Source organism: Temnothorax longispinosus, chromosome 9 (assembly GCF_030848805.1).
Source record: "Temnothorax longispinosus isolate EJ_2023e chromosome 9, Tlon_JGU_v1, whole genome shotgun sequence".
NCBI classification, from domain to species: domain Eukaryota; kingdom Metazoa; phylum Arthropoda; class Insecta; order Hymenoptera; family Formicidae; genus Temnothorax; species Temnothorax longispinosus.
Window position 1 is genome coordinate 17,435,542 of NC_092366.1, and position 19,929 is coordinate 17,455,470.

General features: G+C 39.1%; 1 protein-coding gene and 1 long non-coding RNA gene across 5 annotated transcripts in view; one reads left to right on the forward strand and one right to left on the reverse strand.

Moving 5' to 3' along the window:
• The first annotated feature begins 946 nt into the window (after window positions 1-946).
• LOC139819326 (multiple PDZ domain protein) overlaps window positions 947-19,929 on the forward strand; it is a 92,183-nt gene continuing 73,200 nt past the window's right edge. For 2 of the 4 annotated variants that reach the window (XM_071788570.1, XM_071788572.1), the window contains exons 1-5: window positions 947-1,148; window positions 1,429-1,504; window positions 1,662-2,047; window positions 2,131-2,256; window positions 2,406-2,521. In XM_071788570.1, coding sequence (XP_071644671.1) covers window positions 1,489-1,504; window positions 1,662-2,047; window positions 2,131-2,256; window positions 2,406-2,521 — 644 coding nt within the window. In that variant the 5' untranslated portion in view covers window positions 947-1,148; window positions 1,429-1,488. Of the gene's footprint in view, window positions 1,149-1,201; window positions 1,322-1,428; window positions 1,505-1,661; window positions 2,048-2,130; window positions 2,257-2,405; window positions 2,522-3,364; window positions 3,870-19,929 lie in introns of those variants that run through there. The other 2 variants (XM_071788571.1, XM_071788573.1) reach the window with 2 other exon arrangements.
• LOC139819333 (uncharacterized) lies at window positions 15,660-16,859 on the reverse strand. Its single transcript, XR_011733700.1, has 2 exons — window positions 16,071-16,859; window positions 15,660-15,833 (listed from the first exon to the last, which is right to left on the reverse strand). It is a non-coding gene; the product is annotated as an uncharacterized lncRNA (long non-coding RNA).

The window sequence follows — 19,929 nt, forward strand, 5'->3', positions numbered from 1 at the left end:
CTCGATTAATATTATAATAATATTGTAATATTTATAACATTATATATAATACACATTTGTTACGTAAAGCGTATTATATAACACATGCAGGGAAATTTTCGCTGATATTTTAGTTGCGAGCATTATACTTTTTGCTTCATTTACATTACAAATTCACAAAGCATTGTAATCTGTCTCAGAATTTGAGACAGAATTTTGTTTATAATTTTACGCGTTGTGTAACAAAAAACACTCAAGAAAAATTAAAAAAAAGATACGAACATATATAAAATATATGCATATAAAAATCTATTAATATGCAAAGTATACAAAAGCATATAATATTATAGGGTTTCATTTTCCGCAGTTTATCATTACACTCAATGTAATAACAACAAATAATAATAATTATTATTATTAATAATAATCCCAACCAGCAGAGTAATGATAAAATGACGTTTAATGACGTCTAATAGACTAAAATAGACGTCATCTTCTAACTTTATTCTGCTACCTGGAATATTAATAATGATAATGATAATTATTATTAGGACACGGAAGATGGCTCAAAGTAGAGCCGAAATTTTGCATTGAATTATTGATCAAATATTACATAACGTTAACTCGCGCACAACTAACCGACTCTCAAAGCCCCCTTTTCTCTCGTTACTTTCAATATTATTTCAGTGTTAATTTCAAAATCGAAAGTCTCTAGTTAATTATCCGGTTAATTATATGCCCGAACGGAGACCGAGCTCGCGCCCGAGCTCGTTCGAAAATGGCGGCGCTGGACCACGTGGTCGCCGACGACCACGGCTGCGTTCGGAAACGTCACCCGGGTATACACGGGTTTACACGGGTATACTCCCATCTCCTTCTAATTCGCTGAGATAGAAAGAGAAGGAAGTATACTCGTGTGCACTCGGGTGACGTTTTCGAACGCAGCCCACGGGAGTGCGTGCTCCGGATTCTTGTTGCGTGTTGGAAGAAGCTCGATAATAGGCGATATATAGCTCGGTCAAGTCAGCTGACACCCAGGATCCCCAGGATGCAATCGCCCGTCGCTCGCGGACTGTAATGAGATCGCTCCGTTATCGCGTGAGACATTAAGGATCGCATTCGCGGAAAGAAGCGCGCGTTCTCTCCTCTCGCGCGACTCGCGAACCGAGGTGGGTATATTGGAATTCCCGAGGACGATCCCGCAGCTCCGCCGCGCGACCGCATATCGATTCGCGACCGCGCTCAACGATGTTACGCTTAATGACAGTCAATCGCCCGTCAAAGGTTGTTCCTCGAGAGAAACATATGTTCTCGACTCGCGAGCGTTCCACCGCGTTTTGAGGTTAAGAGAATATAATTTTTTGCGCGAGGCGTTTCACAGGCAACGAGTTTCAATATTTTTGCATGTGTGTGCGTGTGCACGGGATATCATCTCCTTTTATGTTTCAGTTGGGTGCGTGAGGAATTTGTGTAAATTTGAGTACTGGCCAGAGAGCAAAGGAGGCCACCATGCCGCTCCATACAGGTAAATACGAACGTTACTTTTTGCCTTTACCTTTGCCTTACTTTTTTATTTCGATTATTTTACGTACGAAAAGTTTTAATAAACATGATTTGTGCCGTTCTATCGATTTTTTAAATTTCTAAATTAATATCGCTGTCTCGTTACATTATTTGCACAGATATGTCTACGGCGCTCCACATACTGGAAAGCATGCAGGAACGGGTGGAGAAGAGTGGCAATTCTAAGCTGAAGGCGAACACGGCGAAGCATTTTAGGACATTGATTTCGTTGCTGGAGGATCCAGTATTTCGCGGCATAATCATGATTCAAGACTCCTTGAACGAATTGAATACGCAGTTGGTACAACATCCGTCTATCTTGCCCGGAGACTTTGACGTTAACCTCAGCGGGCAGCTGGAACTTTCTATTCCAAATACGCCTACGGTGCAGCCTCTCGGGCCAAACATGTATCAGGATCTGTACCAAGACAGCAGCGAGCTGGAAGATCAGAGAGTTCCAGTCGCTCCGTTACTACACAGCAGCAGCGAGGACACGAGCGCCCAAGTAGTTTTGTATTATCTTTATATTTTGTGAGACATCAACAAAATGTACTTTTTATCGAAGGATCTGTCATTACTTTGTTACAGGTTACCAGTCCCAGTCTTGTCTCAGAAGTTATGGGGATGCCGCCTATAACTACCCCTACTTATGCAAAGGAGTTTAAGAAAGTCATCGAAGCTGCGGCGAAAGGACGGCAAATATTCACAGTGCAGGTAAATTTTTTATAAGATGTAAAAATTTCTTTATGACTTCTTTACAAGAATCTCTCTGTATTCTCTTAGGTTTTACGTTTACTTTTCGTGCGGAGTAAAATTATGTTTTCAAGTATCCCACTGATCAAGATGATTTGATGTTTTTCTAGCTGTATAAACCGGAAGGAACCAGCTTGGGATTCAGCGTGGTCGGACTTCGGGGCAATGAGAAGAACGAGCTTGGCATATTCTTACAAGAGATACAACCAAACGGCATCGCGGGCTGGTGAGTCAATTTTTTATTTTTATCAACGTTTTCGCTGCATGCTTTCAAGATGTAGATGGGCCTGCAATTTTTAATAACTTTATACAATTAAATAGCGAAGTATCGCTATTATTTTGATAATAGCAGCTATACGTTCCTTTTTTTACCGATAGACTGGATTCGAAAATTGATAGACATTCTCGCTTTAGTGGCGTTAGCGGCTTGGGTAAAAGGTTTTAGCTGATGTGTACACATGTACATATCGACAGTAAGGCAATCAGATAGTAAGTCTCGCCAAATGTCAAAACGCATTTGATACTCGTCAGTAAAAAGATTGTACCGCGATAAGGGGCCTGAAGCGGAAAATAGGGATGATCCGGGAGTGGGCGAGATATCAGGTGATCCAATAACTTCGCTTTTACCGCAGTGCGGTTGAACCGACATTTCGCAGTAGAACTAAGGGCGGAAAATCTACTTCCTTTTTTTTTTGTTAAGTCAAATAATATGTTCCATTATTGTACAATGCATTTTAGATCTCTACGTTCCTCTATTCCAGCGGAAAGTCCCGAGCAGTCGTATCAATTACAACTTTTTACCGTTATAACGTGCCGTTATCGAGTTTGCAAATCTCGGCGGAAATTCGCTGTTAATGCATGAACCCACCGGCGAAACGCGATCCCCTTTTAGCCCGGCGAGAGCGAAACGCGATTCCCTGATTGCTCCTGGGGAGAAAAAATGAGAGAGGGAGAAATAGTGAGGTAGAGAGGTATAGAGAGAGCAGAAAGAGAATCATAAGCTCCACAGGCAGTCTAATCTACATCATCGTCGTAAACCGCATATTCTAGGCGAGGGAAACACGCGCGGACGTCGTCGTCGTCGTCGTCGCGCAAACGCGTTCAAAGCGAGCGGAGCGACCGCAAGCTATCATTTCCGCTATCACGCGTTTCACCCGCGGCACACCCTTGTGCACACGGTCGTGTTGCTGCGGTGCCGATCGTGCCATCCGTCACACGCATGCCCGTTACCCTCCATCCGGAAAGCTTCGCCGCCACCGCCGTCGACGCCGCCGCCGTCGTCGTCGTCGTCGAGAAAACGCCGCCTTTGAAAAAGAGCCCTCCCACCCTGCGGCCGATCAGTCTTCGACGAACCTTCGTCGGCCGAAGGTCGCGGGGCGGATTCACCTACGCGCCTCTTATCACGCGGCGGACACGCACCCTCGTACGCACCCGCGCATCCACGCGCGTAATCACACCGTATCCGCCCGCCCGCCCGCCCGCTCGCCTGCCTGCTCGTTCGTTCGCTCGCCCAGGTACGTGCGGAGTGTGGTGTGCCGCGCACGCGAGTGTGCCCTCCCTATTTTTCCATCCCCGTGAGTTTCTCGCGATTTTCGCAGTGCGCTCCCCGCGTGCGTCCCGCGTCAGCGCGCTCGCCGTCGTCCGGAAGCCTCTCGCCGACTTTTCCGTTTCGTCGAACGCTGACGACGGGGGTTGCCACCCCCTGATTAATCTGCGTTTCGCGGGGAAAGGAGGGCGGGAGGGAGGGAGGGAGAGATACGCGTGTCGGGATCACGTTTCCTCGAGGCGACATGCGAACCCTCGCCGCGTTCGGCGCGCCGCGCCGCACTTTCACGCGATGCCCTCGTTAATCAACCTCGCGACGCGCCGCGCCGCGCGCGTGCCCTCGTAAAAGGGTTACCTTCGTGCGGGGGTTGTTACGCACGGGGAGGTGAGTGAACAATGGAACAATGCCGACGTCGTCCTGCGATAGCTCACGTGGTGCGTGCTCGTCTTCCGTGAGAAGCATTGCGGTGTACTTCGTATCGGCTTATCTGTATCATTTATGCGAAATTTGCTCACAGGGTCGATTTTTCGTTATTTTAAAAAGTGATAAAGAGAAGAAGTGTCGAGAACAAATGAATTATTCGGCAAGTCGCGGTAAATTCGCGACGAAATATTATCTATCGATAAGTCACGTCGGAAGAGAAATATAATATGTGATCCACACAGTTATATATAATATTATTCGATGGATCGCGAATGAAGGAAGTTGCCACGTCGCGGTCAATCGGCGGAATTGATTCGCTCGCCCTCGCATCGCGGATGTTTACGTGTTCGAGGACTTGGAATAAATTTCCTCAGTTTCCTCCACGTCACCGTTACGCTTTCCTCGCGAGCCGGGGTAGCATGCAAAACGAACGGTGGCGCAAAATTGCGTTTTTATCGACTCGCCGCGGCTCTACTCCGTATAGAAGCCGAGAGACGCGGCAAGCGCGCCCGTGGCCCGGTACACGCCTCGTAGGCGAAACTGGGTTAGATCGTCGGCGGGAGTAGGCCTCTCATCGATCCCGGATTTGAATTCAATGTGAAATTATTCTAGACCGCGATGCGACCGCGTATTATTCATGCCCTGGGACTGGGACCCGTGGCCGGTGGCGCGCGGATGACGCCGCGCGTCGACGTCGACGCGCGAAATTAAATGCCAGCTCTCCCCTTGGTCCGGGACGAGAGAGACCGCGGGCGCAAACCTCTCCGGTCGCAAAATTCGTCGGCACGCGTGCCGGTGAAATTATTTCGCCGTCAACGTCGACCCGGGTACACGTGATGGGGCCACGCCGTTCATAAATTAATCCGTCCCGTAATATCACTCCCGCGTATGCATAGATTATGAAAAGTTACGACGAACATGGCAGGATGACGATCTTAGCTTTACATTTTAATTGTGCAAGTTCTACAAATATCTTAATAATAATATTAATCAATGATAGTGTTATACACCGCCCTTAATGCCATTTCTATTACCACTTTTATTTTGCTACTGTTTTTATTAATATTCTATTAGAACCTTTATATTCTCGTACATTGATTGCTATTTCTATACCCTTGCTTTATTTTTCCAGTAAATTTTTCATTTCAGTAATTATTTAGTAATGATTTTTATGCGTTTTCTCTCGGACTTTAAATTGTTTACTTATCTGTTATATATATTTTTAAATATAACGTATAAACTGTATAATATAAAAAAAATGAATGCCAGGGTATGAAGTATAGAGCGTAAGTAATTTGTCGAATCGATGGTTGGCCTATATCCCTATATAAAGCAAGCATACCAGTTTTGACGTCGCGCTAAATAATACCGTGAAAGAGAAACAAAATTGGGCAGCAAAAGTATAAAAAAAGCATTCTAATTGCCAGTTAAATGACGATGTGAAAGTTCCAAGGTTGTGATAAATTAATATTAAAGAAATTTTCTGGCATAGCATTAAAGTTTTTTATTTTATTCGTACCACGTAAAAAGGATTATAAATTGTTGAATTGATTATGAAAATGCCACGAGCTTCCATAAACAGTTTCAGCGTCGAAGAATATCGATAATTAAATTTCACGAATAAATTAATAATATTTTAATCAGGCGTTTCAGATACTATCTTCTTCATCAAGTTTTATCTTTTATAATATCGAATTCGGGATAATCGGCCGCACAATTTATGCGTCATAAATAATTATGCGTCGGTAAATTGTCATAAATTTTCATTGCGATTCGCGCACGGCGGTGTATGTTTGTTCGAAATATTTCGAAGTTTTTTTTTTTAGGCGCAGGGACGAGTGAAATTTATCTCCCGAATTTTTACGCGGTCAATGGTCATCGCGGCAAAAATCCGGAGCTCGTTAGTTATACTATCGACGCGCGTCCAACGAAATGTGCAGTATTATACGCGTAGCTCTAAAAAAAGCTCGGTGCAGTTAATGCGTCGCGACGCATCGCCGCGTTGTGTATACGTTAACGAATTTATCGCGCGCGAGAGAAAGTCCAGAGTGAATTATTAGCCGGTTATACTGCGTTCGGTTTTTTTTTTTCAGCAACAATGTATAAATATTTCAAGTATACTCACTCGAAACTTTATAAAAGCAGCGATATTAAAATGCGTTTTTATTGTATGTCGCAGACTTTGTAGAATAAACTTCATTTGATGGATATTACTATTTTAATGTAATATTTATTTGGATATAATTTCAATCTCTCTTTAAAAATTTCTCTTTATCTGCGATATTGTTTAAGATAATATAATATACAAGTTTATATCGAACAATTTTGCTGAGAACAAAATGTTTGAAATTTCACTATTAATATCTCGACGTTTGTCAAACAGTATATTGGATGTGGGATTATCGGTATAGTGCACCAAAATTAATACGAGATTGTTTTCTTTAAGAAAAAATGCCCCAGAGGATATTGAACGGGGATATTACAAAGACCCCTCTTTGTAATACACTTTCCTGTAAATAAGTGATTTTTACATCGGCACTTTTTTCTTTTTCGTTATTTTCATAAAGGAAACGATTTACCGGCGTGCGTCTTGCGAAAATTCCAGGAAAAATACATTAAAACACCGAAAAAAGTCGTCATGTTCGGAATTAAATCACGAGTACGTGACGCTTTTGAGAAAACTTCTCGCTTTCGACCTGTCTGCCATTTGCATCTCAAAAGACAAAGCGGGAATTGTTTTAGATCGGATTTTTAGAGGCTCGATGTTTTCGTACGCCTTTTCGCACTCTCGCTGTTCGCGCGAAATGTATCTCAAACGGTGCGCGCTGTCAAATCCAAGCACAATTAAATCATTGTTAGATCGGTCGTTGTTTTATGGCAGCGTAATCGTTACGTTCTAAAACAAACGTTTCGTAAGAGGGTCAATATCGTTAACCAGGCGTTGTGCGTTATATAGTTGCAACAATGGAGATCAGTATCCCCGATAGTTTGCACTTCGCAGTCGACCCGGCCGCCACCGCCGCGCCGCCGCTGCCGTCACGTTTTGTGCTTTGTTCGTTCGATAAAGGCGAGACAAATTTCATCACCGAATCAAACAATGTTCGAATGTATGAATAAAACTTTGCATTCTCTGATTGCAGATAACATAAAACATTTACAATGGAGCGAATTTAACGTAAATGATTGAAAATGGTTTTCGCAAGCATGTATTTTAGTTAACATCGATGTTTCTTTACGGCTGATATAACGGGGAGTTTTTAATTTACGTTTTTATCGCGAAAAATAGCAACAGAGTTTCCTAAGGAATTTGATGAGGTTTCCATTTTCAAGCGGGCCCGTAATGGCCGATGTTAAAGAGTTGCAGACAAACTCAAGTTATAAGCTGATTTGAAAGCGTAACTTTTGTGCGAGAGAAATTGCTGATTAACCCCTTTGCCGCGTGCATTTTTCAACTATTACAACGTGTACTTCTCGCGGGCGGTACGGCGGTAATACGACTCTCGTCGAAAGCGGAGCAATTTAAAAGCTGCACCACTTGATGCCGCACGTTTTGTTGTGCTGTACTCGGTTTTTTCTATATGCATTTAAAAAAGCGTAGCTGTTTAATATCTTCGCTGGGGATATATTTAAGCCGCGCGTGTCCGCGTTAAATTCTAATTAGGGCTGGCGATTTCTGGCATGTTGGTCTTCATTAAAGCAAAGCAATATACATTACTATAATTAAAACAGGACTTAATTAAAGTCAGAGATTCTAAAAAGCAGTGAGAAATTTCGAAATTAATATTCGTGATAAAATGGTCCCATATATTTTGGTTATTTAAACATTATATTTCGGTAAGCTTGTTTTGTAATATAGACAGATTGATCAAAAAAATTCTTGCCCAAGCTTCGTTCAATTAATAAGATATCAGCGTAGTCAATAGCTTTTGAAACGATTGAACAATTAAAGATTAAAAGCTTCTCGTGATCTACATTTCTAAAGATTGCTGATATTTAATTCAGTTAAATTCAATAGGATTTAAAAATAGCTTATATAGAGGACGTAAACGCAAATTTTATAATTTTCTGCGTAGTTCCGTTGTATCAGAGAATGTATCAATTACATCACCAGAAAGCAACAGCAGCTTTTCGATAGCAAAAGCTTTTCATTTACTTTTTTCTCCCGTCAAACTTCGACGGTACTCTTACCAGCTAATCTCAAAGTCGGAAGATCGACGTTGTTTCGCGCGCTCAAGTGGAGCGAGGCTTTTTTACAACTTCTCGCGACGTCGCTCTTTTACTGTAAACAAAGATCAATAACGTTACGGTATATGTAACGTCGCGACGAGCGACGTTTTTATCACGGATGCCATGAAACGCCTCGTAAAGTGCCAACCTCGTTCTATTCTCGCTCCAGTTTAGTTATATCCTATTCTTCGTTATATACTCTCACGTTAAACGAAAATTCATCCAGTTGTGCTCGGGCACGGGCAGGATTGCGCGATGACGATTAACGCGCGCTTCTTCCAACCGCGGTCAACGCCACGGTAAGAAATTGATTAACCCGCTGCACCCCGCACCACAATGCTGTAATGATCCGGCGATTACAGGCATTGTACGCGGAACGAGCTACGTTATCGTCGCAAACAATCGTTTAATAATTAAACCGGCAAAACTGCAGGCTGCTAGTGCGCTTTTGTTTATTAGCTCTGAATCGCGCCCGTAGGGATGACTGATCCGCACAGTCATTTGGGGCTTAGCTCATGGATCCGCGCTCAATACACTGCGGATATTTGCATACAGTTACACGTCATGTACATCAACATACACAGGTTTTTGTCGCGTGAGTGTCAGTGCGATAAATATTTGAGGAAACGTAATAGCAAAATACAATCTAATTTGGGAAACAATTATTTAGAAAATGGAATAATAAGAAAAATAATAAGAATAAGATACATGTTTAATATAGAGCAGAATAGCGACGGTTGATCTTTTATTTAACATTTTTTAATTAAGAAGATAGCTGAGTCGCCACGCTAGATGTTTTTTTTAATTTTTAAGGGTTTTCAAAAGTCTCCAGATGCAAGCGAATAATCATTTCCTTACAAACTTTTTATCAGTATCGTATAGAACGATATTTTAATTCCCTACTTTGCTCAATTAGCGGACGCCCGACTGGATCGTGTGTATATAATTGCAGAACTCATTAAATAAAGACACGAGATTGTGTTAAACTCTGTACAATTTAATAATCATCAGTATTGATTTCGAACAGTAGAAATTTCATGTATGCCAATTATGGCTTTTAGCGTTATCTCAATAATCTTAATTTAATCACAGTGCATAATTAGTTTCAAAATCCATCTGAAAATTTGTTTCGCATTGTGCTCACGTATAACATTTTTCATATATCATTGTACTAATTATAACTTTATTGTTAAACTTATTTTAGACGATATGTATAATTTGTCAGAGAACTCGAGGTAGAATTAGATTTATGATTTTACTCTAATTTAAAAAATATTAGAAGAGTGAAATACACTCACATGTATAAGTATATATTAAAATACGCATGTCAAATATTAATTTATACATGTTTAAAATTATAAGTAGAATTTTAAAATCTAACGTGAATTATAAAATGTTTGAAACGGGCTTTAATTTAAGAAGCGCAAAAATATAATCATCATTCCTTAAAAAAATTAATATTAATTTTTTTATACTTGATGTACAGTCGCGAGAATATTAGCAGGAAAAATATTTAATAATGTGTACGTAACGTTCCACCGTTACGAGAATTACAAGTATATACGTGAATGACTCCGGGGCAGGCTTGGGATAAGCAGCTCGTAACTTGGATCAATATAATCTCCCTTTTGCTCTTTCGTGCACCCGCGGCACGAAAAAAGCCCCTTTCAGTCGACGCAATCTTTCTTGTTCGCCGGAAAATATATTAACGAGTAATATCTATTGTCAAACGGCTGCTTCTTCCTCTTTGTTCCCGCTTGACGTAAAAATTGGAATTTCTATAATAAAAGCGCGTATAATTACATTGGCGCTTTGAAATAACGAAAAGTTGTTCGTAGAATGAAAATCAGATCTCTCGTCAATATATCTCAAAATTGATTAATTATTATATAACTATCATCGTCATTGAATATATTTAACGAGCTGCGAGAGAGATGTAAATAGAAAGACAGCTGCTATTTTGTTTAACTATTATTAATATTTATTTTTTAAGAAATATTAGTTTTTCAACTTTGTGGTTTTTAAACTAGCGCATAGAATTACGTTTAAAAGTAGAGTGATATATGAAAAATTAGTACTATTTGCATTATTTTTATATACATCGGAGAATTAAACGAGTATTAGACACGGGTATTAGACACAGGAAGGAAAATATAAATTTCTCCATTATTTTTTATGTGTTTCCTTTTTCGCGACTATCAGATTAGCTCGTTAAGGATAAGCTCACGCGAAAGTAATGTGCAAGCACGTCGTTAACAGATACTTCGTACAAATTCTTGCGTTCTTCACTTGTTGCTCAATCGATCCTTGTGCACCATTATTGCCAGGACAAGCGAGTACTTACACTTACGTAACGCAGAATCGGCGATCACTCTCACAGCTAAGGTTTTACGACTGCGTGACAGAACATCTTAATGCCGCGCACGTAGTGCAGAGAGTTCTTTCTTTGTATACGCGTGTGTTTCTATCTTCGATTTGACAATGACACTTTATTTCTCGCGTAACGGAGTTTATCATGACTTTTACGAGACTATCCATTTCCGATTCGAATAAAGGGAATAAAATTTAGAGACACTAACAATGCTATATAGATATTTGCGATGAAGATAACATTTATATTCTTTTTACCAATACCAAAAATTAATCGATTCTATGTAAATGCATGTCCGGGGAAAATTATAATTATATTCCAGGAAGAATTTTAGTTTGCTATTTTGCATTATGCTCTTTTATAAAGAATTATTAACCCGCGTTCCCAGTTGCCGCGTCCTGCACATGCATAAGTTATTACTGCATTTACGAAACATGCTCATAAATCATCCGTAAAACTTCCGCTGGAGCAAATGAATTTCGGAATAAAAATGAATCTCGAAGCGTATGTTCTTAATGGAGTTCCTTGCGATAACTCGGTGTCGTTGCCTTTCCCGATATTTCCAATAATCATTATTTCGCCGAATCGCCGCATGTCCAATCGGAATGCGCTTAAAGCTCGGGGATTGATTTATCGGGCTTGTGGCAACTGGAACATTTTTTTTCCCATGTATCCACGACATATATTTTTCGACACGATATATATGCATGTGCAGTCAACGTTCTTGCTATTTTCATTACGGCCGTGACTTCCATCGCATTTGCGCCATCTATGTGTTTATGTTCTTTGCAAATGTTCCTTCTGACGTGGCTATTTCGAGGGGAAACACGATTTTGCCAAGTAAAATTAACTTGGATACCAAGAGATCGTTTTATGCGCCAAAGTTACGATTTTCTTTTATGAGCACTATGCAAAGTTTGGATTTTGGATTAAAACGCAAAATTTAAGAAGGATTTGTTATGACAATATTTGCAAATTAGAAAAGACTCAAAATGTACGATTTGTTTGCAATAGCTTTCAACAGCCTTTATATTTGAATATTATATGTTGGAAAAATGAAAATAGTAAAATCCATACGCGCGCAACGCGGCTTATTGATTTAAAATTAATAGGAGTGCAAATATCAATGCGAGCCAAAAACAACGCTGGTATCATTCTTGTTGTTCATGTAATCAGATTTTCAGATCGCCAACGTAAACAAATCTTTAGCTGATCGGCTTGTTTGTGCAGTTTTAAAACTCCGAAAGCGCAACGCTGGCTTTTCTGTTTTCGATTTCGAAACTTGTCAGTCACGATTTGTAAAGTTACATGTTAGGTATTTCGAGTCTTTTCTAACGTGCTTTTTTTAACATTTTGCTAATTAATCCATCGTATCTTCGTATTTGCTTCTTACGGATCGACGGCGTTCGCATTATTTTTCACACGTTTCGGTTTATTTTTGCGACAGAAAATACGGGAGTCGACTCGCGCGTGTGTGAATCGAAACTTTTTTGAAAACGTTTCACCGCGTGCTCAAATAGACAAGATACACGTTACGATAGTCAAATGTGCCACGTGAGGAAAAAGCGGCTGTCCCTTTATTATGCATATTGCTCGGGGATAACGCGAGATCTACGTGTTCCTCGCTGCGGATGCTGTCTGCGAATCGTGAGAGGAAGGATCAGGCCTAACAGGAGTAGGAGTGCAGGTATGTTCGATCAGTTATTCAGCAAACTACGACCCCGTCATGCGGGTGTGCGCGTTTTTTACGTTAACAATTGTGGGAAAGTTTGTTTATTTTCTCATTGAAAATCGTAATAGGATGCGAAGTGTGGGACGTGCATCAGATAGTTACACGTTAACGTTAAATGCCCGAAAATACTGGCCAACATGCAGCACGTTCGTGTTCACCGAGCATATCGTCGGTTCACCGCGAGCAAAATTGCAATTTTGCGTGCATGTAAATACATCCAGTCCAACATTTATATTTCCGCGCGTAATACGCCTCGAGGAGGGATCGTTGAATATCGTTAATCAATTTATAATACGGTTTCATATCGCTGTGGAACAACAGTTTAATTATCCCGTAGGTATTATGTAATAAATAAGCTTAGCCGGACATCCGTGATGCATCGAATTTAAACTCGTCGAGTTTAACGCCCAAATTATATTACCGCGTATTGCATTAGCGGCGCCGACCTCGGTCAATAATTAATTTATTTGAAAAATTCGTGACCATACGTTGGCGCGAACCTTTTTGCCCGCGAAAATCTTTTTTAGTTTAGCGTTCGCTAATCTCGATTGCGATTCCAATCTAAAATCTCTCATGACTTATGTAAATTTTTTTTACTGATCTTAAAATATCTTAAAATAATGACACGGAATATTTCGTAATTGAATCCGTAATTGAACGGAATCGGGATTGATCAATAACATTCTACAAATACACAAGGAGAAAGCGCAGAACGGCGAGTAGCTCGGGGAAGACATCAAACATTTCTCGCTTCCTCGAGTACGTCTTCCAGTAAGATATTCTCGCCCGAATCATCGCGGTGACTTTTAACGAACAGGTTAACTTCTCTCATTCTTTCGACCGGGAATATGACGCTGCATAATTCAGCGGGCAAACAACGTTGTCCTCATCCCGTACAGGTATAGCTTCGCTCCCGTTGCAACTTCGCGGGATCAGCCTTAAGGTGTAATCCGAGTGTCGCGGCGTTGCTATTATCCGGCACCTTGCTTACATTTTTCAACGCAGTGCATATTCTCAGACGGCGGACGTCGCGCGCGCGCGCGCGCGACGTCTTTTTCCCTCGCGTCTATCTAATGCAATTTTAACGAGGTGCAAAGTCGGTCAGGTCCCGTCGCATACTCTCCGATGCTTGATGGCTCGTGTCGTTATACTTCGCTTCACCCCTTGTGGATCGATATTCGTACCCGTACACACACATGTACACACAAACACACACCCACATACTCTTCCTCTGTTCGGACGTTGATCAATTTCTCGTGATATATGAAAGAAATCAGCGTCTTCAAAAAGACTAGAAACGGTTATCAGTTTCTAGAGAAAGGTTTCAATTGCATGCAATTTAAATTTTCTTAAGTCCCAGTCAGAGTTCGGGCGTATTTTAAATATAATCACAGTGAAATGTAGAACGTGTTTGCACGAATCTGAGAGATGTTTAGGCGAATCGGTATGATTACTTAACGGATATTATACTTGATTACATTTCCTTCCCTTTGATCGAGGTACTTTAGCCTTATAAAGAATCTCGTTAGTTAAAAGTTTAAGTCGAATAAACGATTGGAATTATACAGTAATGCAAAGTCGTGCTTTGAACGCGGCATATGGAGTATGGAGAGTAAAACGGAATATTTTTCATGGATTCGGAACGGACTTTACTTTAGCAGAATTTCAACTCAAAGCATAATTAATTAAACGTTTAACGTTGAACGCGCAAAAATCCTCCCGAGGAATATATCGCCAAATTGAATTCTTGTTCGGGGGAAAAATTGCTCCAATTTCCAACGAAGAATATCGCTGTATTCTACATGCGGGAAAATTCAATCACCTTATGCATTAAGGCATGCACTTAACGGTTAAATGATTAACGTACGTGAAGTCGAGATTAAAAGCGAAAGATGCGGGATTTCGCGCTGAGAGACCGAGAGAGATAGAGAGAGAGGGAGGGAAAGAGAGAGAAAAAAAGAACGAAGGAGAACGTGCAAGATCGTAGCACGCGAAATTCGACTTCTCCGACCGGATGAAATTGGAGTAATGGAAGAAGTTTAAAATCAGATCAGTTTCGCTCCATTACATTCCCTTTCTCGGTCGACATTTTCTGCCCCGTTGCTTGACCGAGCGATCAATCTCCCGTATATTTGAGGAAAAATCGGCCGCGATCGATCATACCGTTGAAGGCCGTGTATGTCATCGTTGTTTGGTCCTCGCGTACATCGAAATCGCTGGACCGTTCGAGAGCGTAATATCTGTACAGCCGAGCGGCCGCTTCTACAATTATAGTCGGGCTGCGAGAACCCTCGATGCGGAGGATGAGCGCACGTGAACTGTGCTTTCATCCCGATTACGTTGCTCTATGAACCGGCCTAGGGTCCCCATGTGTTACGTATCATCCTTTCGGCTTGTCGCGGCGATATAACGTACCTAGTAGCCTCCATAGTAGCAATCGAGATTCTTATCGATAAAGCGGGATTCCTAATCTAGATTAAATTGCTCCCGAATGAGATTAAAATAGTTCAATTACAATAGATTTTGGTGTCGAGTTTTCCTTTAACCACTGCTGCATTTGTAATACTTCTTGGCTAATTTCTGTATTTTTTCCAGAGTGTCTTATTGTTGTCTCTTTATTACAATCATCAGTTGCTTTCTTCTTGCGTGATTGTACTTTAAACGCTGCTTTATCCCCGGGACTGAGACGTTTCCTCCAGTTTCTGATTCGATCTTCAATAAGTCCAGATGACGCACTTCCGTTCCGCCCTTCACAGAACCACTGTTCCTAAATTCTTGTATGATTAGCTGTGCCAAACTGGCCTTTTGTGCTGTACTAGGAAAAGGCCCATATTTATCAGTGAATGCCGAAACGAATAATCGATTAAGTCGTTGCTTGTCACACCAACCAATTTGTTTCTTTTCTATTAGCAGGGATAAAATGGTTGGATACTTCTTTTGCAATATTTGTCTCAAATCAAGATCAACTAAATTAGAAGATGTATGTGCAAACGGAGCAAAAGAATGTTCAGATGAGGCAAATGAACTACATGAAGTTGAGTCAGATATTCTTGTCAGATCAATACTGTCACTGGTAGCAGAAGAAACAGGTATTGTTATGTCGAATAGCACTTCCTCTAGTGATGACTTGTATTCAGCTAATAGTTTTGCGAACTTCAATCGTGGACCGGCTGGTGGAATAAGAACCTTTATTGTATCCATGTCTAACAATTTAAATGAATCTTGATCGATTTGTTCTCCTGTTAAAAGAAATTAATTTATAAGAATATCATAACTAAAATATTTTATTTTATTATGTATTATAATACATGATATCGCACACAGCTAATCCTATAATGTACCAGTCAAACTATGAGAACATTTACAATAATTTAAAAAAATTCCTTATGACAGCAATACTAAATAAGCTATTAATTGCATGAATTATTGCAATTTCCAAAACACTGATGCTGCTAAAAAGATTTTATAACACTTACGACGAAAATTGTCTATAAAATCTCCAAATCCCCATTCTTGAAGTTTTTTAGATACAAACTCTTTTGTATTATTGGCTTCAGCCATTATCTGTGAAACAGTCTGGCAATGAATGAAAAGAAACACACAATAAAAGACAATACTAAAGTGGCTAGATATTCACTGAGCACACAAACAAGAATAAATAACGAATGCAAGTGTTCAATCAGAAATCGGAAGATATATTGCTCTAGCCGCTCTAGCGAGACAGACGAACAAAATGTGAATTGGAATAAATGTAAATAGAATAATTGTGTTCGCTGGTTAGGTTAGGTTTTTGTTGCTCAACTACAATTTAACACTTAATACAATTTATGAACTAAATAAATACAGAAGAACTGTAACTTAAATAATAAGCAGAACTAACCTCTAACATCGACAGCTGTCGTTTTTATTAGCCAATAAATATATCTATTTTACTTACTATAAAGGTAAAAAGAGCTTCTTCTTGTTTTCTTCGGATTATATTCACTGCAAATTAGCACTTTAACTTTATAATCCTTGAAATACACAACGCGTTTATTTGGCGGGATCTTCTACGACTTTACCCATAGTAACGTCGCGTCCGGCGTCGCCGCTATTCAAATGTTATTAACCACAGAAATGAGTTGAATAGATGTAGTTAATTTTTTAACTACATGTTTTGTGTTGAAATAATAAATTTTGACACACATGATAGTTAAAAATAACAAAATGTTGCTTAACTCAAGGAATTGGTTCAAATTTGATCCTTTCATATTTAACAGTGTAGTACGTTTCATCTGCCTGATTCACCTTAATGACATAACATAAAATTTTATTTATACGATTATGATTATTGAAGCAAATTGTGCGTATAATTTTACAATTAAAATTATATTATTGTATGAAATTAACAAATATTTTGTATCGCTTATCGTCCTCGTTATTCGGGATATATCGCGTTTAGAATGACAATAGAAATTTTTATCTAGAAAAGTAGATTTTTATTTGTTTTATAAAAAAAGTGGAAACGTAAATTTAACGTGAATTTAATTTAACTTCTGTTATCATAACGAAAATGTTAATAGTTATTCTTTATTACTTTCTTGATTAATTGCAATTTATAATTTGATGAGTTTCTTGTGTGTTGAATATATTACACTTTATATCGAATATATTACTCTTTCTAAATTCCGTACTTTGCACGATGTTGGGAGGGTGATGATGAATTTCGTGAATGTTACACATCGTCCTCTAGTCAGGATGCTGTGATGAATTATGCAGCATTTCGTATAGCGTTGGGAGCCATTATCGATATAGAGAGAATTTATCAATAGAAGAGATTAAAATGGTTTCTCTTAGATTGCGTTGTATGATTTTACGAAAATGAATCTCTCGAGAACAATTAATGTGCATGAATGATGAGTCAAGCGTTATGATGCTGCCACATAGTGCCCCGATATATGATGGAAGCTCGCGAAATAAAGACACGTTGACATTTGACACCAATTGAGATAAATGAATATTGTATTGTTGATAAATTTCATCAGCGTAATTTTAGAACAAATTAAATTTGAATCTAACGGAGTATATACATTCGATTTATATATTTCAAAAAGTTTATATTGTATATGCATATATGTGTACTTCGGAATTTTTATTTAACTGTAACTGACAATGACACACGGACATTTATCGTAATTTTTTTAGCTTGTTTATTTAATTGACTCGCAAATTTAACTTGCGAGTATAGATGCGAAGTTTTGATAAATGTTATAAGTAGAGTCGTATACACACACATACGGCTGTACAATACTTTAATAATGTGCTCCAGACATTAGAGACGAAAATTCTAATATAAAAATGCTGGGCTCATAATAGTTATAGAGTTATGCAATCAAAGTTGGCCTCGATATCACGTAAAGTTCGCGCGCTGTAATTACACTACGTGCCGATCTGTTATCGATTTTCACAGCTCAGATGATTTTGCTTTCTTACATATGCAGCTATTACATGCATTATATAGTCGTACACAGACAACAATCAATTGATACAAGCAAATAAATTACTAATAGCAAAATTATGAGATGCAAATTATTCAATAATCTGTTTCATGAATAAAAAATTAAAATGATTGATTAATTATGCCGCTTAAAAGATTAACTTAATAATTGATTAATTGTGCCATTTAAATCCTTTGTTCAGCATTTAATTTTTAAGAATAAAGTTTATCTCTGTTTTGAGATTAAAAAATAATATAATATTTATCATTATCATCTTTTCTCTTTCAAATTTTTACGTCTCGAGAGGAATAAAATTGTGTGGTTTTAATGAATTAAGGAAAATAAATGAATCGCCACGTTTATTCTCGCAACGATTGAATTTCATTTTCCTGGTTATCAGAAAGTCACAAAAAATTCTTGATTTATTAAATTTACATAATTTTATTCCTCTTAGAATGTAAAAATATAGGTTTCGGAGCACACAAAATATAGTTTCATAATACCGAAAGTAAAAATAATAAATTAATATATATTCAACTAACTGTTTCGATTACAGTAAGGTAAACTTTAATCTTCAAATAAACTTTAGATTTAAAGTCCAACGAGAATACTCGGTGCGAATTTATTTAATAAAGCTTTAGACGATTTGTAATTCGTGTCAGACTGCAGGATGGAATTCTATTTATGATTTTATATGCCGTGTTACACGAGAAACATTTGAAGAAGATATACGCACATGTAAAATATGTATCGAAATACATACATGTCAACAAGAATGACGTATAAAATTGTTATAAATATAATTCTTTCTTGAAATCCGACGGGAATTATAAATCATCTAAAGTAGGCCCTTCAAGCCGTTATACATTCCGCAGTGATAATAAAGGCAGCCTTATTTGCGTGTGTCGTCTCATTATAGTTTTACAAAACGGGGGATCGTTCTTTATGAACGATTGAATAAAAAGTTATCGCTACATTTTGCATCAAAATTTTCGTCTCTAATTTAATATAATTATTAAAATATTATGCGCTCACGATGGACGTGGACGACATCGCGCGTATATATTTAATTTACATCTGGATAATGCAAATGCGAATGCCTTTTTTTTATAATTTTTATATATTGGAAAACTCTCGAGTGTCTCTCATTGAAGGGATTACGCGAGAGTGTCGGCTTAATCTACGAAATCACGTTTTCTTTTTACCTTGGAAGTCGTTCTACACCTTGGGCGTTTAAGCAGCATCGATCAATCTTTTATGCGGCTGAAAAAAAAATGTACGCGATCGATAATCCGATATAGCCTCTGCTTTTCTCGGGATATATACGCGCGTATTCCGCCACATGCATGTACCAGAACTAGGACAACTCTCCGGGCTTAATATCGCTCTTTTATTGCGTAATTATCGACGCGACGACAGAACGAGGATTTTCCTTGTAACGAAGAAAAATTCCCTCGCCCCTTCGTGATTGCGTAAAGCTTGCATTTTCTCGCCTGGCTGGTGCAATTTGATAGCCGTGTACGGCTGGTAGAACACCATTGTATTCCACGGTGACAGTTTTCAGACCGGGAAACCGGATCCCACGAGTCGGACCGCCGTGAAATCGAGCCAACATTACCCAGCTCGGACAAGAAATGAAGAAATTGAGTTACATCAGGATAGAATTCTCCCGCTTTCAAATTTCTTCCCTCCGTTCCCGCAATTTTAAATTATCATAATGCCACGGATAACATTTCAAGACTAAACGAATTCGCATATTTTACGCGTGAATAAATTGTAAGTTATAGGTATACTTCCATATTTTAGCACAAGTATAATAAATTTTCGTAAAGTAGGAAGTAATTGTGGAGGATTTTCA